Below are 25,764 nucleotides of genomic sequence, written 5' to 3'. Positions count from 1 at the left end.
AGTTCTAGCGCAAAAGCCTAAATGTGCACCCCTTCGGTTCCCCGGGACCGAGTTTGGGAAACGCTGCTCCTGTAAGTGTGTGCATTACCTCCGTCTGTACCAGGTAGTTCCTCTGTGTTCTGACGTGTTTGAGGAAGCCCAGTATGTTGACTGTTCCCTGGTCCTGGATCTGTTGCAGCATACTGTCCAGCACGATGTAGGTCCCTGTCCTCCCCACACCAGCACTACACACACAGAACATACTTGTGAGAGAGTTCCACACAACACAATGCTTCCCTTTTCAGAAATGAATACTCGGGATATTCACCTTCTGCACAAAGCCATTGGATCTGCATACTGTTATTCAACCCTTTCTCAAGCAATATTTTTGCCAAGTCTTTCCCCCTGGTTGTTATTAACCCCCCCCCCCCCCCCCCCCTTCCCACACACACCCAGCCCACCTGCAGTGTACAAGGACGGGGCCCATGTCCTGAGTCCTGGCCTGGGACGAGGCCCGTACGAAGGAGATGACAGGCAGGGTGTATTCAGGCACGCCCATGTCAGGCCACTGGGTGTAGTGGTACTGGACCACCGTCCTCTCAGCACAATATCCCCGCTGGGAAGCCTGTAGGTACAACACACAGCAGGCAGGGTCAAACAGACTAGAAGCTCTGTGCACTTCAGTGCATCTTCTTCAAGGTGTGTGTGTGTGTGTGTGTGTGTGTGTGTGTGTGTGTGTGTGTGTGTGTGTGTGTGTGTGTGTGTGTGTGTGTGTGTGTGTGTGTGTGTGTGTGTGTGTGTGTGTCCAGGCAGGTACCTTTTGTGAGGTGTCTCTGACGGTAAAGGTTCTCCGGGTATAGTAGGCCAGGGTCTTGGTGTCTTTTAGGGTCACCAGGAAATAACCGTACACCTCCTGGTTCTCCATTGGCCAGTACTGGTCACACTTCCTCTGACATCACAGTCACACAATGGTCAAAACAGTCATATAAAAGTCAGATAAAAACTTCACAAACATAGTTATGTTCCATTTTTCTTTGCTCTTGAACCAATGTTTTCTGTTCAAACTGTGTAAAAATAGACACATTAACACAGTGCCCCAGCTTGCAGTCCATCTGTGTGACTAACTGACCCGCCCCTTCTCCAACAGGTTGGTGATCATGATGATGACTCCAACATTCTCCTGCCACACCATCCTCCAGAAGTCCTCTGTTCCAGACTTCAGGGGGCCCTGGGCTGCGATGTAGGCTCTTGTACGCTCAAAACCCTGACAGGAACACACACACACACACACACACACACACACACACACACACACACACACACACACACACACACCCCCCCCCCGATCAATCAATCAATGAACCAATCAGTCAATCTTCCATACTACCCCTCAGTCTGTATTTCTATACCAATCCTCTTTACATAGTGTACGTACATGTTCAGTAGTTGATATAGATATGAATGATAAGGAGAGGAGCTACTTACATCTACAAAGTTAGCATTGATGTAGTCTCCACCTTTTCCCTCTTCCAGCAGTTTGACTCTGCTGTGGTCATCTAGAACAACAAAGAGGGTTAATGCATAGTGTGTCTGTGAGTGTGTGTGTGTGTGTGTGTGTGTGTGTGTGTGTGTGTGTGTGTGTGTGTGTGTGTGTGTGTGTGTGTGTGTGTGTGTGTGTGTGTGTGTGTGTGTGTGTGTGTGTGTGTGTGTGAGACGTACAGGCCATGATGTTGATGTATCGGTTCTTGTTCTTGTTGTCTGGGTGGTTGGAGCTGTCAGTGGTGATGCCCATCTCCACCGTGCACGACTGCACCTCCTGTAAGAGAAACACACACTGGCACTCAGTCACACAACCCTGAACAATGAATGACCAATAGACACACACGCTGAGCCATTACGAACCAACCCACACAACCCGGCCTGTGCCCAACACGCAAGTCCAATGATCAAATAGAAGGTAGCATGCAAGAAGAACACAACAAACAAGAAAAGACTCAAATACATGACAGCAGACAGTACAGCTACTCAGAGATGTGATCCATGCAACAAAGAAAACACTATCAGTCAATTCCAATGATAGGATAAAGAGAAAAGGCCTTCCTGATTCTGAGGTCAAAGGTCAAAGACTCAGGAAGTCCTGATGAATCAGGATAAGATGAGATCACATCTTTGATACTGTGTGCATATCTAATCTAACACAAAGGAAGTCTTACCTCATAACACTCTGTCACAATCTAATGGGGGGGGGGGGGGGGGAGTAGGGGGTGAGAATGGGAGGTGGAAGGGTGGTGGGGAGGAGGGGGTGAGAATGCAGAAAGCACAGCGATGAGGGGTTGGGCGACACACAGTGACCAGTCAGTGTAGATACACAAACATGAGGAACATCTCTCTGTGTGTGTGTATGTCTCTGGAGGTAGTGGGCATGCCTATTGACAGGGTCAGCTACTGATGCACCCACTTTTGCAAACTGTACGCCATGTTGACACCAAACATTCTATTTGAACGTTCTCTCGGAATGGGTGGTGTGAACACGGCACACATTAAAATGTCTAAACGTTTTGCCCAACTCTGTATCTATAGCTATGTACAGGGTGTATTAGAGTAAGGTTACCTACAGAGACAGTGTAATGTAGTCCCTCACCCAAACATACAGTACACCCTCAACATGCTAACCCACAACCACAACAGTTACACTGAGATAGATAGGGACATCTAATACACATAGTAACATCTACAGACGACAACTAAAGTGTTGCTCTAACCATTAAACAAACGTTTCTGTTTCAGACAGTGCCACCTTTCAGACAGGACGCCTCACTTACCAGTAGTGTTGAGTTCAGTTATACTCTGAACAAACACTTGTATTGATTAGAAAGGAATAGCTTTAGTAAGCAGTGAGGGTGAAACCCTAACCATGACTACCACACTGTGTCTAGGTGATGTTAATACTGCTGGGGAGCATTAAGAGTGGTATGTATCATACATACAGTAGTATCAGGCTGATGTCTCTCTCACCTCAAACTCCTTGGAGAAGGTGTTGGTCTGGTGGAGCTCTGCCACGTGCTTCACAAACTGCTTCACTGACAGCGCCTCGTGCTCTTCTGAAAACACAGACAGGAATGAATGAATGGACGATGTGTGTGGTGTGTGTGTGGGAGTGTTACCTGTGGCGAGCAGCAGAGGTGAAGACAAAGCAGAGATGACTTTGGGTGAGGCGGTGTCTTCAGTGAAGAAGTCAACCGTCTGGAAGCAGTTTCTACAAACGTTGCAAATAGAAATATAATGAATAGAGCTGACACGACTCCAAATTCTACAGCACAGACAATCATACCTGCTCTACACGATACATTTCTATCTGAACACACACTGTAAAACATTTGCTGTAAAATGTACAGTAACTTACTGGCAGCAATTGGCCAGTAAGTTACTGTCATTTATTTTAGAGTACAGCTACTGTAATACATTTAACAGTAATTAATTGTAATCGAATTACAGTATATTATTGGAATTACCCATGCAGTGACATATTACCCAGTATTCTTTTTCCATTTCCATTTTGGTCATTTAGAGGGCACTCTTGTCCTTAGCAACTTACAGTCAGTGTATTCACCCAAGGTTGATACAAACATGCTCAGTCATAGCAAGTAAAAAGCTTCTCCATTACTTGTAATTACAACAAGACATCTTATGATATATCTCTGGATAGTGCCAATACAATACTGAGATATTTACAGTAACTTGATGACAGAGCAATGAAACACAGTGCAACACAGTAAAACGGACTATTAAACTATAAAAGAAAACAACAGTATTTTACTGTAATTACAAGGGATTAGACCAAGCAGGTAGGCTGTATGCATTTGCATATTAATTCATACTAGGTGTTTCATATCACTTTCCCTTCTAGAGGCCTAATCAAAGGCTTTCAAACTGGCCTTGATTACAGGGCAAAACATTGAATGGACATGAGTACATATTCAGCCATGAAAAGACCTGCTTCTACTCCGATCTGTTCCCTATAGGTACACTGAACACAAATATAAACACAACATGTAACCTGTTGGTCCCATGTTTCATGAACTGAAATAAAAGATCCCAAACATTTTTCATATGCACAAAAAAAATATTGATCTAAAAAATGTGTTTACATCCGTTAGTGAGCATTTCTCCTTTGCCAAGATAATCCACCCACCTGACAGGTGTGGCATATCAACCAGCTGATTAAACAGCATGGCCATTACACAGGTGCACCTTGTGCTGGGGACAATAAAAAGCCACTCTAAAATGTGCAGTTCCGTCGAATGTTCACCAGAGCTGTTGCCAGAGAATCTAATGCTAATTGCTCTACCATAAACCTTATAGAATTTGACAGTACTTCCAACCCGCCTCACAACCGTAGACCACGTGTATGGCGTCATGTGGGCGAGTGGTTGGCTGATAACAACAAGAGGAGGTGATGAGACTTAACAGCCACAGCTTGTCCCATGAATTTATCACAAAAATTGAGGATTAGCTGATAACTACGAAACAAACATTCTGGATAATATAGAGCATCTGGAACTATTTATTGATCGAAAAAGAAACGGATACATCGAAGCGAACAAGAGAAGACCTTTCCTCGAGGTCTGCGAGCTAAACAGGAGGAAAACCGCCGTCTAAAATTCATAACGTTTTTATAACTATGTTTCCAGAAGATAGAGCATTGCTTACATGCATGAGCGAGCAGTTAAAAAAACTGGATCTATTGCCTGGCCTACTGGGGGAGGTTGAGGCCTTAAAAACAGTTATAAAATGGAAAATAAGACCGTGGACTCCCTAAAAGACACTAACGTTACAGAGGCTACGGTATGATAATAAAACAATGAAAGCCGAATTACTTGATCTAAAGTGCAGAAGTATGAGAAATAATACTGTTATAATGGGAATAAAGGTTGAAGAAAACTATCAGTCAACGGAGGAAAAAGTCAAGGTGTTCATGAAACGATCCGGTGGAGCTCCACCGTTTCGGTGGCAGAGTAGATGGAAGGCCCCGTCCGATCGTACGTATGCTAACCCACTACAGAAATGAAAATCGCCTTGTTTACAACCGGGTAGGGAATTGAAAACCCCATTCTCTATTAATGAACAATTTCCTCAGGAGATAGTGGAGCCAAGCAGAGATGCAGAATGTTCGTCTAGTGGTCGATAAATGATATGGAAATAATCTCGATGACTCGATGACTACAACGTGGCTGTGAGGGATAGCTGCCTCCTGTGATAGCTGTGATAGCTGCCTCCTGTTGAAGTAGTTCCTGATACATATTTGCATCGCATTACACAGTACAAATATGGATTCATTGTTTGTTTTTTTGTTTGTTGCATGTACGACTTTTTTTGGTTTTTATTCATGCGTTATGGAACCGTGGACTATGTGGACTTAAAATAAGGTTGGATTTATGGTAATGAAGAATGGGTATGATTAACTTATCATCTTTCTATTTAGGCAAAATGGAGCTTTGGACTGTATGGACGTAATATCAGATTTTGATTTAGGGGAAGGCAAGGATGGGTAAGGCTGACCTCTTTTTATGAGTAAAAAAAATAATTAATTTGAAGATTAGTATTTCTAATGTACAAGGTAGTTTTTTTGTTTAATATGATATGTCCTAATTGTAGAGGTTGGGTATATTATGACTTAAAATATGTTATATAGTGCGGCCCTTGTACGCCGATGGGAATAGGAAAGATTCGCTTTTCAGATAAAACTTAATAAATATGAATAGATGTATTATAGGGCTAGGATAAAGGATTATATAATTTAAAAACCCGCATAGGTTCTCTATTGGAATAGGCCTATACGATCCTGAAAAATTGGCAATACCCTTTTACATTAAAACAATTATTCTCAATATAAAAAATTTAAAGGATGATTATTCTTCCGATACACACCGGCAAAAGGATGGATTAGGTATTGTCAACAGGGTTGTTGTCTCTAGTGTGTGTGGGCTGGTTAACACTGGGATAAAGTGATTAAAGTTAACGGTAGAACTAATACAATAATTGGCTTATGGAAGCACTTCTCTAAGCGAGAGAAATGTATATTATATATTTCTATGAGCTATTTATGTTACCTTTTTTATATTCTTGATCCTAATGATATAGGCCTAGGTGTAAAACAGCCGAGGTGATAGAGCAACGACCCTGGAATAAAAAATAAAAAAAATGTGTAGGGTGGAGAGAGGGTTGGTTTTACAGGTTTACTCGCTCCGGATTGTCAGTACTGCATGTGTTATTGGCTGTCGTGTCGGGAATCGATTGTGAGTTTGAATTTGAGTATTCCTTCCCATAAGGGAGTGCCGGAGTTGGTCGGCTCTGGCATTGCTATGGCACGATACAACAGGATATAATGTAATGCCTAAGACAAGTTTTTATTTGCGTTAGAATCTGTTTCTTTTTCCTCCTTTTTTTGTCAAAATATAATTAGGACTACATGAAATATGTCTTGCATGTAATGGACATAACAAAAGGACTGGTCTTGCGATATATTTAGGTTCTCTTTTTTCATAATTTCTTTTTTTTTTTACGAACAACTGAATCCAATGAACTGAGCAGGCTGGGCTCACATGCTTATAGTTTTGCTAGGACTTTCAAATATGAGCATGCTTTTATAAGATTGTGCTGTTATTAATATGATATATTACAGTTTTTTTTCTGACTGTTTTCCATGTTATGTGGTTAGTTCTCTTAAGCGTCCTGATAGATAATTATGTTATCATGGGACTGACCATATTTCCCTCTGGCCAACGCCAATTGGCGGCCAAGGGTTTGCCTTAGGACGAAAAAAGGTGAGCCATGAGTCAGGGAGATGGTCTGATGATATGGGGGGAGGTTTTAGTGGGTGGAATATTAGGACAATTGGAGCTTTATGAAGTTGCACCTACAGTATGCTTAACAGTGCAAATTATTATCATCATGGTACTTTTTAATTGTAAGTTTGCAAACACTGGTTGTGATAAGTATAATTGAAACTTGGGTATCATTATGGTAAGTGGGGAAATAAGTATAGCAAGTTATAATTGTAATGGCTTAGCAGATCATAAAAAAATATCAATTTTTACATGGCTAAAAGAGAGATATCTACTGTTTACAGGAAACTCATTCTACAAATATAGATGAGGTTGGGTGGGAAAAGGACTGGGAGGGAGAAATATATTTTTGTCATGGTCAAAGAAATTCAAAAGGGGTGAATATATTAATTAATACAAATTTTGATCCGATTGTGCAGACAGATCCGCAAGGAAGATGGATTATTTTAAATATTCTATTGGACCAAAAACATATCTGGCTAATGTATCTATATGGGCCAAATAATGATCCAAACTTTTTCGAAAATATATAAACCGTCTTTCAAAGATAATTTGTAAAAATCCAAATAGCTTCACAGATCTTAATTGTAAAGGGTTTAAACACTGTTTCCCATGCTTGTTCAATGAACCATAAACAATTAATGAACATGCACCTGTGGAACGGTCGTTAACTTTTTTAGGATAGGGGGCAGCATTTGGATGAAGTGTGCCCAAAGTAAACTGCCTGCTACTCAGGCCCAGAAGCTAGGATATGCATATAATTGGTAGAGTTGGATAGAAAACACTCTAGTGTTTCTAAAACTGTTTCTAAAACTGTTAAAATAATGTCTGAGTATAACAGAACTTATTTGTCAGGCGAAACCCAGAGGACAAGCCATCCAGGAATTTTTGTTGTTGTTGAGGTGACAGTGTTTTCAATGGGGTTTCTATGTGGATCTAGATTTCTAAGGCACTTGCTTGCAGTTCCTATCGCTTCCACTGGATGTCAACAGTCTTTAGAAATTGGTTTATGTTTTTCTTTTGAGTAATGAAGAAGTATGGCTGTTCAGAACGAGGGTCGAGTCTAGTGCACTGTTGTGGTTGGGGCGCGTGACCTGAAAGCTCGCTCCACTTTGTTTTCGTCCGGTATTGAACACAGTTTATCCCGTCTTAAATTTTATCGATTATTTACATAAAAAAAAACTAAAGTTGTATTAGGAAAGTTGTTGGAAATGTTTGGATCAAGATTACAGGTAACTTATTAGATAATCTGTAGTCATGTTGCGCGAGTTGGAACCGGTGTTTTTCTGATTCAAACGCGCCAAATAAATGAACATTTTGGAGATATAACGACGGAATTTATTGAACAAAAGGACCATTTATGATGTTTATGGGACATATTGGAGTGCCAACAGAAGAAGGTAAGGCATGAATTATATCGTTATTTCTGAGTTTTGTGTCCCGCCTGGTGGGTTGAATTATGATTGTCATGTGTTTGTTTGATGGGGTGCTGTCCTCAGATAAGAGCAGGGTTTGCTTTCGCCGTAAAGCCTTTTTGAAATCTGACACGGTGACTAGATTAACAAGAAGTTAAGCTTTAATTTGGTGTATTGCACTTGTGAATGTATAAAAGTTAAATATTTCTAATAATTCTTTTTGAATTTCGTGCTCTGCCATTTCACCGGATGTTGTCAAAATGTTCCGCTAGCGGAACCCCTAGCCGTAAAAGGTTAACCCCTTGATGTTCTTGTTGGATCTAATTTTAATAACTAGCATTTCAAATGGCCATAATAAATAAATATGGAGACAACGGACAGCCTTGTTTTACTCCTCTTAAAATCTCAATACTTTCTGAGAAGTAACCATTGTTTACATCTGGGTTTGTTGTACATAACTTTAACCCATTGTATAAGAGATTCACCAAAATTAAAGTATTCCAGGCATTTATATATAAATTATAATCGTACTTTATCAAATGCCTTTTCAAAATCTGCAATGAAGACCAGACCTGGTATCTTCAATGTTTCATAATGTTCAATTGTTTCAAGTAATTGTCGTATATTATCTCCAATATATTGTCCAGGTAAAAAACCTGTCTGATCAGGATGAACATTATCTGGTATAACCTTTTTTTATTCTATATGCTATGCATTTCGCCAGGATTTTCACATCACAAGATTGAAGTGTTAGAGGCCTCCAGTTTTATACCACTCGTATAAGAGTAATTAAAACATGCTAATAATGGATCTTTGAGTACATCAAAAAGGTCTGATATACTTCTACTGGTATGCCGTCAAGCCCTGTTTTTTTTCCAGACTGAAAAGATTTTATTGCCTCAAAAAGTTCCTCTTCTGTAAGTTGGCCTTCACACCGATCTTTCTGTAATTTTGTTAATTTTACATTATTATTATTATTGAAAGAAATCCTTACAGTTAACATCATTCAGTGGAAATGGAGGAGACTGAAAAGAAAACATAAATAAAATATTTTGCTTCCGTCCTGTCTCCCTGTAGCGTTGTCTTAGGCATCTCACAATATGGACATTGCAATTTATTGCCCTGGCCACATCTGCAGTCCTCATGCCTTCTTGCAGCATGCCTAAGGAAAGTTCACGCAGATGCAGGGACCCTGGGCATCTTTCTTTTGGTGTTTTTCAGAGTCAGTAGAAAGGCCTCTTTAGTGTCCTAAGTATTCATAACTGTGACCTTAATTGCCTCCCGTCTGAAAGCTGTTAGTGTCTTAGAAATCCAGGGGATAAAAACAGTAGTGTCAATGTATGCTGATGACTTTTTTTTTTAAGTCCGCAATCTGGATCCCTGCTCAGTCTCATTGAAGAACTTGATCACTTTTCCAGCCTCTGGATTAAAACCTAATTATGACAAGTGTACCATATTACGTATTGGATCGTTAAAAAAATACAGTGTATACACTACCTTGTAGTTTACCAATAAAATGGGCAGATGGTGAAGTAGACATACTTGGTATTCACATCTCAAAAAATATAAATTAACTTACCACAATTAATTTCAATAGAAAGTTCGCAAAAATAGATAAGATTCTGCAACCATGGAGAGGTAAATACTTGTCTATTTATGGAAAAAATCACATTGATTAACTCTTTGGTCCTATCACAGTTTACTTACTTACTAATGGCACTGTCTCCTCCAGATGATTCGTTTTTAGATCATATGAGCAAAAAATATTTCATTTTATTTGGAATGCTAAGCCAGACAAAATTAAATGTGCCTATTTATATAATGAATGAGTTCGGGGGGCTAAAATTATTAAAGCTTTAAGCCTCTCACTGAAAGCGTCACTCATACATAAATTATACTTAAACCCAAAATGGTTCTCCAGTAGATTATTAAGAAAAGCTGATCCTTTGTTCTAAAATTGCTTTTTTGCCTTCATACAGAATACAACTTCTAATTTCTGACTAATTGAACATGTAATTATCGTAATTAGCACTACCAAATAAAATGGAGGCAAGTGGAAAAGGGAGAAGGTAGGGAATTTGTTTGCCTGCCATATATTAAAGATACAAATTGGCTGAAAGGAACTGGCATAAATAGAAAAATATACCAGTTTCATCTGAGGACAAAAAGGTTGACAGCTGCGCCGTACAGGTTGCAAAGTAAATGGGAGGAGATTTTCGATGTAGCAATTCCCTGACACATGATTTATGAACTAGTACAAAAAACTACACGTGACTCAACACTTTTCACTTTTCAGTTTCAATTATTATATACAATTCTTTCCACAAACAGAATGCTATATATATATATATAGGTCATACAACAATCTCAGTTCTGTAGATTGTGTTGCGAAGAGACAGAATCAATAGATCACTTATTCTGGTATTGCCCCTATGGCGATCTGGAAAGCCACAGCCAGTCCCCAAAAATTATATAATACTCATAGGAAAGGTTTTCATCTTTAGATCACAATCTGTGGATAATATACAAATAGAAAGTTTCAAACATTTTGTGAAACATCACAGCGCAATTGAAAAAATATATGGCACATGGAAACCTAAGGGCGGTCTATGGTGATAGGTGGGATGGGCTGAGAGTGGCTGAGGGTTGGGATTAAAGAGTTTGTTTGGTAATGTGGGGGGGGGGGGGGTGGGGTAGGTAGGGGCAGGCATAAGCTATGGACAACAAACACAATTGCATTTCATCAATGACAATTTAATTGTACAGAGATGCTGTGACGAGATCCTGAGGCCCATTGTCGTGCCATTCATCCGCTGCCATCACCTCACATTTCAGCATGATAATGCATGACCCCATGTCACAAGGATCTGTACACAATTCTTGGAAGCTGAAAATGTCCCAGTTATTCCATGGCCTGCATAATCACCAGAATTGTCACCCATTGAGCATGTTTGGGATGCACTGGATCGACAGCATGTTCCAGTTTCCGCCAATATCCAGTAACTATGCACAGCCATGGGAGAAGGAGTCGGACAACATTCTTTCTTCTCACACAATATTTCACCAGAATGCACCATAATTAATAATGTAAAACACATTTACAGTATTTTACTGTGCATTTCATAGGTTTTGAAATTATAGAAATGTCTTACAGTGTGCTGTAAAACAAATGCACGGTATTTTACTGTGGATTGTAAAGTAATCTACTGTATTCAGTTTATACAGTAAGTTACTGATAAAATTACAAAACTGCTAACAGTGCAGTGTGCTAATCGTACCTCCAGTAGATGAGGATGCCCACCAGGACCAGTAGACAGATAATTGTGAGGGTGGATACCACAGCCAGAGGGACCACTGTCCTCCTCTCCCTCTCAGCAACACTTCCCACCATTTCTACCCTTGACTCATGGCTGCTGTTACTGATCTCTGGGGGGAGGAAGAATCAGTTATTATTTACAGACTTGTATGCACACGCACACTCCCTGGATTTAAAAAATACATTTATTTCAATCAGTAGGAAATCTGTTACCACATCATTGAGTACAAATACCAGAATCATATTTCCTCTCATACACAAGGAAATCTCATATTACTCTCCAAATAACACCACCTAACCCGCCACCATGACTGGAGATTCCTGAGTGTATGTTACCTTTCCTCAGCTCCTCCACAGCCCTGCTGTCAGGGAGAACAGGGACATGTAGATCTATAAAAGGGATATGCAGCTCTATAGCAGAGTTACCAGCGCTGGGCAGCTCCACTAGGACCTCTCCAGCTCTGTCTCCAGACCCACTAGCCTCCCCCAGCACCACAGACCCCTGAGGATTGGCCCCTGCTCTGTCCACCTCGGACACACCACTACCAGTCTCACTCTCAAAGTAGAAGATAGAAGAAAGAACCCCTAAGTCACCGCTGCTCTCTTCCTGTGTCTCTCCCTCTGTTGTGTCCATGGCTGAGGCCAGTGTGAGTGAACGTAGGTCTGTCCAAAGGGAAAGTGTTGCCCCTCAAGGCCAGTCCTGACCTGGGGTGACCCCGTCCCCGTAGAGGCCAGAGCCTGACCCACTGATGTCTGTCTGTCCAACCTGAGAGGTCACAGTCTGTCTGTCCGACCTGGGGTCTTCTTCAGAGGGACAGACAGAGGGGGAGAGGATTGTGTCTTTTTCGGAGGGGGTGATAGACAGGTAGAGGGTTGCTGTCTCTTCTGAATGGCTGAGAGAAGGGTGCAAGGTGGTGTAGCCCCCTTGGAAGGGTGTGAGAGAATCGTCTTCAGAGTGGGAGATAGAGGGGTATGGGGCTGGAAAGTTGAGAGGCTCTGTGGGCTGCTGAACCCAAGTCCCCCTCTGAAAGCTGGTACTGACTGGAACAGAGAGGCCTGTCTGGTCAGACTGAGTGTGGAAATAAGCACTAAACTGAATACTTAACACTACATCAGACCACCAGAGAGGAGCATAACAACCACAGAGTCTGAGTGGTTATACAGAGCAGCCACCAGAGGGCAGACTGGAGTCAGGGAGGAGCAGCCAGGTCACACACAGCAAGGCGGGTAAAGAGTCCCAGAAGAAGACATAAGACGTGAATCTTTATGATTCAGCGGGAGGAAGACAGACTGGCAGAGGAATACCACCACCACTGGATACTGGTAGGAGACATGGATCTCTGAAGTACCAGTGTGAACCATTATGAACCACTGGGCAGCCAAAGGATGAGAGAGAAGTTGAAAAGGGCAGATCACTATAGACAGACACAAAGAGTCTGACTGTTACAGCACATCACCAGCATAACCACCATCAGCCAGTAGAGCCAGTCCCTTCACCACCATCATTATCACCATCGTAGGTCTAAGCGGCAATATCACCCTTATCAACAGCACAGCAGCAGAGAGGTACAGGTCACACAACCAAAACACAACCATCATACAACCATCAAACAACCATCATTCATCCATCAAACAACCACCACACAACCAAACAATGTAAGAGTGCACTATACAGTGCCACGCTTTGGCAACAGGAGGAGAGGCAAAGGCATAAAGGTAATGTATAATTTATTTTATATGTCCACACACAGACATTTACAGCACACATGCAGGGTACACAGGTGTTTCTTACCAGTGAATATGGGCTGGGTGGTGTGCTGTAAGACCTTGACGAGGCCGGAGGTAGTGGAGGAGCCGTAGGCCGTGGAGAGGGAGTTGCTGGGACTTGAGGTCCTGGATCTGATCCAGGGCACAGAGGGGGTTGAGGTTACAGAAGCCGGGGTCTGTTGAATAGGGGTGGCCCTTGTCACTGTGCTAACTCTGTTATCAGACAGCCTGGAGGTCAAAACCAAGCCCCTGTCCTGTCCTTTCATTGTGACTTTAGGTCTGGCAGTAACAGTACTGAGAACTCTATCATCCAGTGTTTTGTTCAGTGTTGTTTTAGATGGCGTAGTTGCGAACTCTAAGGCAGTGGTGTTGACAACGTCCTTATAGTAAACATCAGTGACCACCATGCCCCCCGCCGGAGGGGTGTACATATCGCTCTCTGGGGGTAGCAGGCCGATGCCGGAAATGACAGGTTTCTGGGCAGCGGAACCACGGTTTTGGTTCCGGCTCTGCTGAGGCGACCACGACAATGAGGCCTCCTCTGTGATTTTCTGGCGGACAGGAGCCGGGCTGGTCGTCCGGGAGATGGGAATCAGGAAGCCCGGCTGGTCGGTCACCATGGTGACCCAGGTGGCACTCTTGCCGTTGGAGGCGGCGCTGGTGAAGGGGCGGTGCGGAGGGATACGCTGCTTCTTCTTGTCCTTCCTGGTCTGGTCCTTCTTGGGTTTGTCCACCCTGGACTGGTTCACAGGGTTCTGGTCGATCCGGTTCTGGTCATCTCTGGTCCCTGGTGGTACCGGCACAGAGCTCACCTGAGATGCAGCAGTGGTGGAGGGCTGGTCAGGGAAAATCTGCTGGCGATCCTCTCTGGTTCTGCTCTCTTCTACTAGGTTCTGGTCTACTGGTTCTAATATATCTACTGGTTCCAATATATTCTCAGGTTCTGTATTGTCTGGATCAGACTCAAATTCTGGAGAAAAGAGAATGGGTGGATATATATATATATTAGACAACTGTTATCATGATGAGTACAACTATTTTGATAACTTTCGTACTTACTTTCAACTCCGTTAACCTAAGTTATTTACTCTCTCCTATGAATCTCAGTGGTACAGGCTCACGCTGGACACAGTTTCAGCCTTTTCCTGGACTAAAAATCATTTTGAGAATCTGGTCTCTCGTGACAGCCTGAACACTAAAATGTTTGGTTGTGGGTGCTGAGATTATAGCTGGTCTCACCCGGGTCCTCCTGAGGCATGTCCACTATAATCTGGTCACTCCAGCGTCCCATCAGGCCATTGGTGCAGACAGCTACCACCTGGACCACATAGCTGCTGTTGGACAGGAGGCCGGGGATGATGGCCCCCTGAGAGAGGGTGATTGATCAGTAATAGGTCAGTCAACTCATCAATACATCAGCCAATCACACTCATCAATAAGTCAGCCAATCACAGTAGTGACAGTCAGTTGCTTGTCTCAGCTTTTTTTCACCCTATTTAACAGATGAGACTGATTTCTGATTAACATGCAATGCTATCGATTTGTGTAAGAAGGCACATCAGGTCAGGTGAATACAAACCATCACACACACACAACAAAAAACAATCACATCTGTATTGATATTGAATATTGTAAACCTCTGGCCAGATGGTTTACAGGTATTTTTTTGGTTATCACTATGGCAACAGTCTCCAGGAACAACACAATATTTACATCATCCAGTTATTCCGAAAAGAATCATAAGAGAACAAACGAGAGAGCGAGAGAGAGAGAGAAAGAGTGAGGGAGAGAGACAGAGAGAGTGAGCGAGAGAGAGATGATCCACAGACAGACAAGTAGTCCCTTCAAGCACTGACATGTATGTAACAGTAGATGGATAAGTAGACAGGTGTATTACCACGTCCTGGTCTCCGTCGGTGCGGTACTCGTGTTTGGGCTGGTTCTGGTCCTGCAGCCGCTGGTAGGTGACAGAGTACCAGTCGATGGTGGTGTCATACACCACACGGGGGCGCTCCCACATCACCATGATGGTAGTGTCGTTCTGGGCATCCGCCTGCATGTTCTGAGGTTCCGAGCTGCACACTGGAGAACACAGAAAAATGAGGTTAGATTACGTCAAATATAATCTCTGATGATAACATATGTTTGTGTCTGGTTATCAACATTGTCAGATTGGGAATATGTCAATTTTTAACACAGGGGAAACAATGGGAAATTAGGATTGAGCTTTCCTAAGGAAAACATGTAGGTAGACAACAACATCTCTCTTAGAGCAACACTGGAAGAGGGAAAGGAAGATGTGAAGGGAGACATTTTGGGTATAGATATGGAAAGGGGATATATATCCATGCTTTTAGCATTTTGCATTTCTGAACAGACATATTTCAATTTCAAAAAAGAGAAAATATTAAATAAATTGCTACACTGAAAGAGGGGGACTTACAAAGTCAGGTTTCCTAGCAACCCAGAGTGCTTATTTGGGGTCTTTTTAAAAGGCAGAGTGAGAGAAAGAGAGAGGAAGGGAGAGGGCTTTTGATGAGCTGTACTCAAAAGACCTTGGGAGTAGGCTCTAAAACATCACTAAATACTGAAAATATAGGAGAATCTCAATTGCATAATCCTCGCGTCCCGGCCTCCTTAAAACCAATTGGAGGAGAAGGTCTGAGTGGCAGGACCTCTGGCTTTCTCATCCAATGGGTTTTGAGAAGGAGACGAGGAAAGAGGAGTCTACAATTGAGATCTTCCCTATGTGACTGGTTACACGTTTGGGGGCTTTTTGGCGCTAGTTCCTACTTCACGGTATGGCCTGTTAGTGTTACAGTACAGCTTAGTGTGAGTGTGTCTGAATCATGCTATGGTTTTACAGAGGTCAAGTATGGGAGAAGAGAGGAGCCAGGAGTAGGGTCAGCATCTGGTAGTTAGGGTGCGTGCTAAAGGTTAGGGGTCAGGTGTTGGGGTCAGTGGGTAGATAAGGGTCAGGGGTCAGGCATTAAAGTAAAACAGGTACATACTATAAATGAGAACATCCTCTGTCCCTGTGGGAGAAAAAGGTGAAGACCAGTTAGAGTTAGGGGTTAAAAGTAAAGGTTTTGAGGTCAGGGGTTATAGGTTAAGGGTACATGCTAGGAGTGAGGACCTCCTTCTTTGCCAGTGTAAGGTGAGGGTAAGGATTAGGGGTCTAGGGTTAGAGGTTAGGGTTCAGGGTATAGCCTACAGGTACGAACTGGGGGTGACCTCAACTGTGCCTGTGTAGAAGGAGTGTGAGGGTCAGGGGTCAGAGGCTAGGGTTCAGGGTTAAGAGTTACGGATACATACTGGGAGTGAGGACCTCCTCTGTTCCAGTGTAGGAGGAGAAGACCTGGCCCAAGAACTGCTGCTGCTGCTCCCTGAAGTTGTTCTGCAGATAGTCCATCAGCATCACATAGCCTGCCTGCTGCATGGTCATCACCTCACAGAACACCTCCAACTGAGAGGGAGAGAGAGAGAGAGAGATGCAAAATATGACATTTGTAATGTCCTTATTCTTTAGGAACTTCTGTGAGTGTAATGTTTACTATTCATTTTTAATTGTTTATTTCACTTTTGTATATTATCTACTTCGCTTGCTTTGGCAATGTAAACATTATGTTTCCCATGCCAATAAAGCCCCTTGAATTGAATTGAGAGAAAGACATTGAGAGAGAGATGTGAGATGTGCATTCATGTATGTCTTTTGTGCTTCCCCAAAGTAGCACTACGATCTTTAAATGGTTGAGTCATCAGCTTGTTTCTGCCACTACCTTACTTCTCCCTTCCTAAAACGAGCAGGAAGTGGAGGGGAAATGGGAAGGTCCTCCCCTGTGGAGGGGGTTGTCTCTGTAGTGTCTTCCTGCTCCTACTGCTACTGCTGCTGTAGTGAAATATTGATATTTTTTGTGTGAGTGTGTAAGGTCTGATAGTGGAGGGCTTAAAGGATTGTCATGGCAGAAATCAGGGAGAGTGCTGCTCTATTTTCGTGGTGTCTTTGAGAGGCGGAGATCTGTGCCCACTGAGTATTGATGCCCACGTCACTTGGCGTTTTGCCAGCCACACACACCCACACACACACACACTCCTGTTCTCCTGCTCTTCTCTGTTCCTCACACTTGGGAAGCTGTCTCACTGTATGACATCATCGCGACACTGCCTCACTGTATGACATCGTCACGTGTGTGTGTGTGTACCCCCATGTTTATGTTTGTGTGTGACACTCACCTGTGTCTCAGAGATGGGCACGGGGTGTTTGAAGACGATCCACTCCACCGTCTCAGAGCAGGGCGGGGAGGTGAGGGAACCGTTGTACATGTAATATTTATCAGTAGAGTTAGGGAGCAGGGCCAGCAGAGAGAAGGGCTCAACATTCTCAGTCTTACCTGAACGATAGAGAGTGATAGAGCGATGTGAGAGTGATAGATACACCTGCTTTTCGGTAGGTCACTGGGACTCCTGAAGCCTCCGAATATAGATATAGAAATAATAGAACATAAAAATAGAGTCAAATAAATAGAGTAGAATAATGAGCAGCTGCATACCAAACCTGCTGACGCTGTTGACACCTTCTATGATGGTGTTGTAGTTGTCATTGTTATCCAGGCTGGTCTGTGGAGAAGAAATCACAGTGAGCTGACATACTAACACGCTAGCATACTATCTAGCATGCATCGATTCATGCTAAGTAGTATGCGGTGTGGATATTGGTTCAGAGCTCCACCTCAAACAGGACGGCCAGCGCTGCGATCCTCCCTCCATCCTTCACCGCGTCGTCTATAGACCGGTACAGGTCGGACTCATAACAGAAGATCTGCACCTGGATCAGAGAGAGAGACAGAGAGAGAGAGAGACAGAAAGAAAGAGAGAGAGAGAGGAAGACAGAGAGAGAAAGAAAAAAGAAAGAGAGAGAGAGAGAGAGAAAGAGAGCGAGAGAGAGAGTGAGAGACAAAGACAGAGAGAGAGGGAGAGAGAGAGAGAGATTGTTACTCATTGTGGGTTTTGTGATGTCGGCGTAAAGTGACGTGTGGTCATACTGTGTACTGTAGGTGCGGTGTGCCATGATGTGGTGTGGTATTTGCTATGATTGATTCATTGATTGATTGATGTGCCACCTCCAGGGGGAACTTGAGTCCGTTAAGGCTGTGTTCTGATCCGTCTGAGGAGGCGTTGCAGCGGCCCCAGTGGAACGTCATCCTCCCCAACCTGAACCTGGTACTCAGACCACCGCCACTCACATAGTACTCCCCGTCCAGGCCTAGCACCACTGGAACACAACACACATATTAATGCCCACGCAAAAACCTACGTGCACACGCACATGCACACACACAACCATATTACCCACCCACTAGTCTTGCTTGGGCAGCCTTCCAAAGCCTGTCTAGTTCACTCGACTACGTGAGAAGCCTGGGCTTCTGAGGCTTCCCACCCACCAGCGATGTGCTTGGACACACATACTTTTAATTACAGGTCTCTGGCAGAATACGCAATGGTACTTACCGTTTGTACATGCCACAGTCTAATTTCGAATTACAAATACAGAACATGTTCAGCACATTTAAACGTTACATTTACAATACAACCATAATGTCTTTGAAGCCATAATATCCTTTTCCATATGAAAACACATCTACACATCTACACAAAACATCCCTCCTTCGTCTCCCTGGCCTGATCCCTATCCTCACACAATAGAATCATAATAGATGTTTCAAATAGATTGTTTTATTGGTAAATTGCTTTTCTGTCAGCGTATTGGAACAGAGAGATTAATACTACCCTACTGGCAGCATTTTCATAACACAGCCACAGGGAGACATACTGGAGAGATGATATCCAAGAGTCATTTCATTTCCTCTGGAAGACAGACCTATTATTCTCACCCCTCTCTCTCTCTCTGTCTCTGTCTCTTGCTCTCTCCATCTATCTGTCTCTGTCTCTCTCTCAATAAACCCATCACTCATATTGAGTTATACTTCCATAACTATCTGAAACTGAAACAATCTGTTCTTACTAATTATTAATAACCATGTGGCGTTTCGTGCCTACTGAACACGACCAACGATATTATCCTTTTCACACTATAATGCCAACCCAAACTGTACTACTGGGTTGGATATTTAACGGCTCATGTAGTACAGTACCTGTGTTGCCGTCGTTGCTGATGGTGGTGGTCTCTGGGGTGTTCTTCTCCCAGCCCTCCAGCTGCAGGCCCTGGTACTCCACCCGGACCTGGGTAAACGTCTCATCGATGTCGATGGGTGACTGACGGGCATTGTTGCACGCCGGGTACCTCTTACCCCAGATCTTCTGGTTCAACTGGCCTGAGAAGGAAAAACACAGAGAGGAAGAATCTTTACAATGGATCAGTAATACCAAAGATGGGAATGAGATGGCAAACTGTGATTTGGAATTGACTTCACAGTGCAGGCAGCAGGTAATGTAGCTGAACAACTCCCACACAACCCTGCAGGGAGAACGGCTTTAAAGGAAATACTTTATAGAGGTCAGCTACAGTAGAGTATAATCCTGTTTAGTATTTGTTTCCTGCTGCAAAACATACATTTTTCCCCATTTAAATAATCCCTCAATATCCATTGTGATGACAACTCCTGCAATGACCAATCCTCATAATCCTCAAGTGAACTTTAACCCCAACTGTGTTTACACACAGCACATACAGAATCAGCTCTACTGCGTCGCCCTGTAGTCCAGCAGATGAGGAGTTAACGGAGCAGATGGCCTGACAGTTTGTCACAAATGGCTGAGCAGGTAGCATACAGATTTAGGAAGTTAATTTGATCGCCGTGTTGCAGGATAAATATCAGAATATGCAGAAATCGCTCCGCCGTTTCCTGGTTGCTAAAACTCGAGTAGTTCATGTGACAAAATAAGCTAGTATAGTGTAGAGAATTATTGTACCATCTAAACCGCTGTGAAATATATTTTCCATAACCAAAAATATTGTCCTTTCAGCGGTTTGAAGCTAGTGTACAAAACCGAAAGTAAAAGATGCAAAAACAAAACTTAAGAACGGAAAGTATAGAAATAGCGCACATAGAACAGATCTACCGCTTCTTAGACTCGCTTTCAATGAGAATGACAGCTCTATAACTCACATTTCTATGTGAATTTGGTCGGGTCATTTGTAATTTCCACTTTGAAATTTCAGATCCTACATTTGTACGTCATATACAGTACAGCACTTACAGTAAGTACATCCATACAGTAAGCCATATGTACAGTATGCTAGCATACATCCACATCATACTGTACTGTGAGTATTATGACATTCCCTGCTGAGTCTCTGAGATGTCTGCTGACCCTGAGCAGGGTGAGGGAGCATGTTGCTGTAAAGGAGTAACGAGACGGTTGTTATTGTCTGAGCTCAGAGACGTTAGCATGAGAACGGCCAGGCTGAGGCTGCACACTGAGAGGAGAGGAGGAAAGACTTCATTATCACCTCTTCCTCTCCCCAGTGTCCTAAAAACGACTATATCTCTCTCCGTCCGCCCTCCCTCTCTCATAATAAATACTCTATCTCGCTGTGTGTGTGAACGAGTGTGAGAGTGAGAGAGAGATATTGTCTTCCCAGCAGCTTTCTCTCTCTCTCTCAATTTAATTTCAATTTAAGGGCTTTATTAGCATGGGAAACCTATGTTTACTTTGCCAAAGCAAGTGAGATATGTAATAAACAAAAGTGAAATAAACTATTAAAAATGAACAGTAAACATTAACAGTAAACATCTCTCTCTCCCTCTCTCTCTCCCTCCCTCCCCCCCTCCCTCTCATTATAACTCTACTGGCTAATAACCCAGTAGAATGATTACAGAGTCATCAAAGGAGGAGGTCAGGTGCGAAAGATAAGAGTTTATCAGGCATGACCGACATTCACAGCCATTTATTGGGTCAAATCATTTCCACTCTGAATTCAGCCGTATTGCCATTGTGAGTTGAATGACAGTTTACTGCGTTGGTGACAGGAGTAGCTTCTGGCTGTGTGTCACGTCCTGACCTGTAAAAGGGTCATTTGTAATTGTAGTATGGTCAGGGCCTGGCAAGGGGTGTTTGTTTTGTGTGATTTGTTTTTTTTTGGTTCTAGGGGATTTTGGTTCTAGTTTTCTATTTCTATGTTTCTTTTTCTATGTGTGGCCAGGTATGGCTTCCAATCAGAGGTAGGTGTCTTTCGTTGTCTCTGATTGGAAGCCATACTTAGGCAGCCTGTTTTTCCTGTGTCTTTGTGGGTGGTCGCTTTCTGTATAGTTGGGTTACCTTACAGAACTGTTGGTTGTTGTTTATTGTTTTCATTTAAGTGTTTACTTTAGTAAGTAAATAAAGAAGATGATCACTATACCCGCTGCGTTTTGGTCTCCTCAATACGACCGTTATGACACTGTGCCACTTAAATGGTCTGTGTAACAACAAGGAGTGTGCCTGTCAATTTGGTGTGCAAGTGTGCCTGTGCGTGTGAGTGTGTATGTGTAGGTTGGGAAAGAGTTTGACTCTTTATTTGGTGTGTGTGTTTGTGCATGCTTGCATATGTGACTGTGTGCCTGAACGTGTGTGTGTGCTTCTCCTATGCTGGCAGCAAAGTGAAAAGGGGCTGTCGGGTGGTTCTGGGGTCTCATCTGGCATGAATGCCATGACACAACACTACTGCTACACTCACAAGATGCTACCATGGCAACAAGTAGCGCAGAGGTTCGGAGGAGAATTAAGTGCCAGGAGCAACACGTATTCTGTCAGTCTTACCAGGAACACACACAAAGGATCTGTCCCCCATTACATTGCACTACTTTTAAACCGAGCCTCAAATGACAGATGATTGACATCCCAGTACACTATGTGACTCACATGTAATGACTGGTCTTTTAGCGAGTCAGTCTTTATAGTAGAGGAGGAGAAATGTGGCGTTCTGTTCCTCTGAAAGGTTGAATGTCCCTGGGGACTAAGACAGCCAACTTCTGACTCACACATACACACACACACACACACACACACACACACACACACACACACACACACACACACACACACACACACACACACACACACACACACACACACACACACACACACACACACACACACACACACCCCATACACACACACACCACACATACAGACACAGACACACCACACACGCAGACAGACACACAGACACACACACAGACACACCACACACACAGACACACATACAGACACACGACACACAGCCACACACACAGACACACCACACACAGACACACCACACACACAGACACACCACACACACACCACACACACAGACACACCACAGACACACCACACACACTCAGCTACCCCTTTGTCCTCTCGATAAAGAAATCATCCCAACTTACCAGCAGTCAGTGACAGTTGTTTAAATGGCTAAAGAAAGAGGATAACCCCCTTGTAATAGGGCTCAGTGGAGCAGAACTAACATTTTGGAGATGCGTCCAACTTGTCAAAATGAATAACAGATAAATCACTTAACATATCAATATCAGGCAACTCTCTCTGTTTTCTGTTTAGCAAAGAGTTTTGTAGGATGAAAGACATATAATAAGGATAAAAGTGGCTGTTATTCATCCTCCGACATCCCACAAACAACATCTGTTATTGGTTGTCTGATAGATCAAGCCTACTTTCCTGTCTTGTATTTTGTAGAATACAGCATGAACATTCTTCACTCTAGCTGTTGCCCTTTCATGTAAGAAGACATAGGCAGCAAGGAGAGTGGATTCAAGCAAATTAATTCATGTATGTTAGGATTTAGCTAAGCAAACACACCATCATTGTGTGTGTGTGTGTGCGAGCGCGCGTGTGTGTGTGTGTGTGTGTGTGTGTGTGTGTGTGTGTGTGTGTGTGTGTGTGTGTGTGTGTGTGTGTGTGTGTGTGTGTGAGTGTGTGTGTGTGCATGTGTGTCTGTGTGTGAGGGGAGGGGGTACTGTTCCTCCACTCGCCCCCCCCATCTGTCAACTCTACTAGAGGTCCTCAGTCAATATAATGATGCCCTGAAACACATCACCATCCAGCATGACTAAGTCTCTTCCTGGGTCTCTGAGTCCTGCTGCATTATTACCTAAGCCCCAGCTACTACACTATTATCCCAGGGCCTAACCCGAACCCAAGCTCCGGAGAGGGAGAAGGGAGCGGGGGCAACTCAACCCTTACCTCACCACCAACCTCAGCAGCTCTAGGACAGGAGGGGGAGAAGACGGCTGGGGACAACTGGAGCAGAAACAACTCTAACTAACGACTGCCTGTATGACTAAGAAAGCAGAGCTGGAGTAAGTCAATGAGGTGGTGGTTAACAGCCCGTTAGAGCTGTTAGAAGCTGCTGCAGAGGCTGCTGTCTGTACTGAATGTGCATTATGCCGGCCAGTGTGTTTGTGTAAGACTGGGTCCGTCCTGTGTTAGCCCGCTGAGCATTAGCTTGGGGGAGCTAACGCAAGTCTTCAGGTCTCAGGCGAGGTTAGTCATCACGCAAGCCACCTCCATTACACGTTGATGGGGAAGAGAGTTGGATCATTTATTCTGTCCCTTGTGTTAGAGCCCAGCAGAAGGAGAAAGAGGCAGACAAAGAGTGAGGAGAGTGTAGGGACACACAGGCCCTGTAGCCATGAGAAGGAGATTAGAGGGTTTACACATGCAGGAAATGGGCTGCTGTGGTGGCTGGGGACCCTGTCTCGCGTGGCCTACACTGGGGCCTGGGGTTATCAGAGGATAGAGACTACACACTCACACTGGCAGATGGAGATGGGGGAAATGGGGGAGGGGGTTAACGGATCATAGGGACCCCCTGGGGAGAGGGGTTAACGGGTTGATACTGTGGATTTGTACTGTATCAACTTTGGAAACACAAACAGTAGCAGAGCACGCAAGGATACACAGTCTGAAAAACAACACATTCCACATGTTCCATATGTTCAAATATGAACACAGAACCTGACAATTCAGTATACAGTGAGGGAAAAAAGTATTTGATCCCCTGCTGATTTTGTACGTTTGCCCACTGACAAAGAAATGATCAGTCTATAATTTTAATGGTAGGTTTATTTGAACAGTGAGAGACAGAATAACAACAAAAAAATCCAGAAAAACGCATGTCAAAAATGTTAGAAATTGATTTGCATTTTAATGAGGGAAATAAGTATTTGACACCCTCTCAATCAGAAAGATTTCTGGCTCCCAGGTGTCTTTTATACAGGTAACGAGCTGAGATTAGGAGCACACTCTTAAAGGGAGTGATTCTAATCTCAGCTTGTTACCTGTATAAAGGACACCTGTCCACAGAAGCAATCAATCAGATTCCAAACTCTCCACCATGGCCAAGACCAAAGAGCTCTCCAAGGATGTCAGGGACAAGATTGTAGTCCTACACAAGGCTGGAATGGGCTACAAGACCATCACCAAGCAGCTTGGTGAGAAGGTAACAACAGTTGGTGCGATTATTCGCAAATGGAAGAAACACAAAAGAACTGTCAATCTCCCTCGGCCTGGGGCTCCATGCAAGATCTCACCTCGTGGAGTTGCAATGATCATGAGAACGGTGAGGAATCAGCCCAGAACTACACGGGAGGATCTTGTCAATGATCTCAAGGCAGCTGGGACCATAGTCACCAAGAAAACAATTGGTAACACACTACGCCGTGAAGGACTGAAATCCTGCAGCGCCCTCAAGGTCCCCCTGCTCAAGAAAGCACATATACATGCCCGTCTGAAGTTTGCAATGAACATCTGAATGATTCAAAGGACAACTGGGTGAAAGTGTTGTGGTTAGATGAGACCAAAATGGAGCTCTTTGGCATCAACTCAACTCACCGTGTTTGGAGGAGGAGGAGAAATGCTGCCTATGACCCCACTGTCAAACATGGAGGTGGAAACATTATGCTTTGGGGGTGTTTTTCTGCTAAGGGGACAGGACAACTTCACCGCATCAAAGGGACGATGGACGGGGCCATGTACCGTCAAATCTTGGGTGAGAACCTCCTTCCCTCAGCCAGGGCATTGAAAATGGGTCGTGGATGGGTATTCCAGCATGACAATGACCCAAAACACACGGCCAAGGCAACAAAGGAGTGGCTCAAGAAGAAGCACATTAAGGTCCTGGAGTGGCCTAGCCAGTCTCCAGACCTTAATCCCATAGAAAATCTGTGGAGGGAGCTGAAGGTTCGAGTTGCCAAATGTCAGCCTCGAAACCTTAATGACTTGGAGAAGATCTACAAAGAGGAGTGGGACAAAATCCCTCCTAAGATGTGTGCAAACCTGGAGGCCAACTACAAGAAACGTCTGACCTCTGTGATTGCCAACAAGGGTTTTGCCACCAAGTACTAAGTCATGTTTTGCAGAGGGGGTCAAATACTTATTTCCCTCATTAAAATGCAAATCATTTTCTAACATTTTTTAGATGCGTTTTTCTGGATTTTTTTGT

General features: G+C 43.5%; 1 protein-coding gene across 4 annotated transcripts in view; it reads right to left on the bottom strand.

Annotated features, from left to right (window-relative positions):
* The window catches only part of LOC106576082 (receptor-type tyrosine-protein phosphatase zeta), a 52,959-nt gene that overhangs the window by 9,019 nt on the left and 18,176 nt on the right, over window positions 1-25,764 (bottom strand). The window contains exons 3-22 of one of the 4 annotated variants that reach the window (XM_014152963.3): window positions 19,475-19,654; window positions 18,443-18,594; window positions 18,052-18,147; window positions 17,873-17,939; window positions 17,556-17,713; window positions 16,638-16,788; window positions 16,334-16,357; window positions 15,220-15,404; window positions 14,562-14,688; window positions 13,348-14,292; window positions 11,518-11,665; window positions 3,144-3,235; window positions 2,995-3,080; window positions 2,193-2,213; window positions 1,699-1,795; window positions 1,465-1,535; window positions 1,109-1,243; window positions 797-928; window positions 441-604; window positions 89-224 (exon numbers count right to left, since the gene is read on the bottom strand). In XM_014152963.3, coding sequence (XP_014008438.3) covers window positions 89-224; window positions 441-604; window positions 797-928; window positions 1,109-1,243; window positions 1,465-1,535; window positions 1,699-1,795; window positions 2,193-2,213; window positions 2,995-3,080; window positions 3,144-3,235; window positions 11,518-11,665; window positions 13,348-14,292; window positions 14,562-14,688; window positions 15,220-15,404; window positions 16,334-16,357; window positions 16,638-16,788; window positions 17,556-17,713; window positions 17,873-17,939; window positions 18,052-18,147; window positions 18,443-18,594; window positions 19,475-19,654 — 3,167 coding nt within the window. The remainder of the gene's footprint in view (window positions 1-88; window positions 225-440; window positions 605-796; window positions 929-1,108; window positions 1,244-1,464; window positions 1,536-1,698; window positions 1,796-2,192; window positions 2,214-2,994; window positions 3,081-3,143; window positions 3,236-11,517; window positions 11,666-13,347; window positions 14,293-14,561; window positions 14,689-15,219; window positions 15,405-16,333; window positions 16,358-16,637; window positions 16,789-17,555; window positions 17,714-17,872; window positions 17,940-18,051; window positions 18,148-18,442; window positions 18,595-19,474; window positions 19,655-25,764) is intronic. The other 3 variants (XM_014152964.3, XM_082963843.1, XM_014152967.3) reach the window with 3 other exon arrangements.

The sequence above is a fragment of the Salmo salar genome, chromosome 17 (assembly GCF_965601325.2).
Source record: "Salmo salar chromosome 17, fSalSal1, whole genome shotgun sequence".
Classification (NCBI taxonomy): Eukaryota; Metazoa; Chordata; class Actinopteri; order Salmoniformes; family Salmonidae; genus Salmo; species Salmo salar.
The sequence above is the reverse complement of the archived record's forward strand: the minus strand, read 5'-3'. Positions and strand labels throughout refer to the sequence as shown.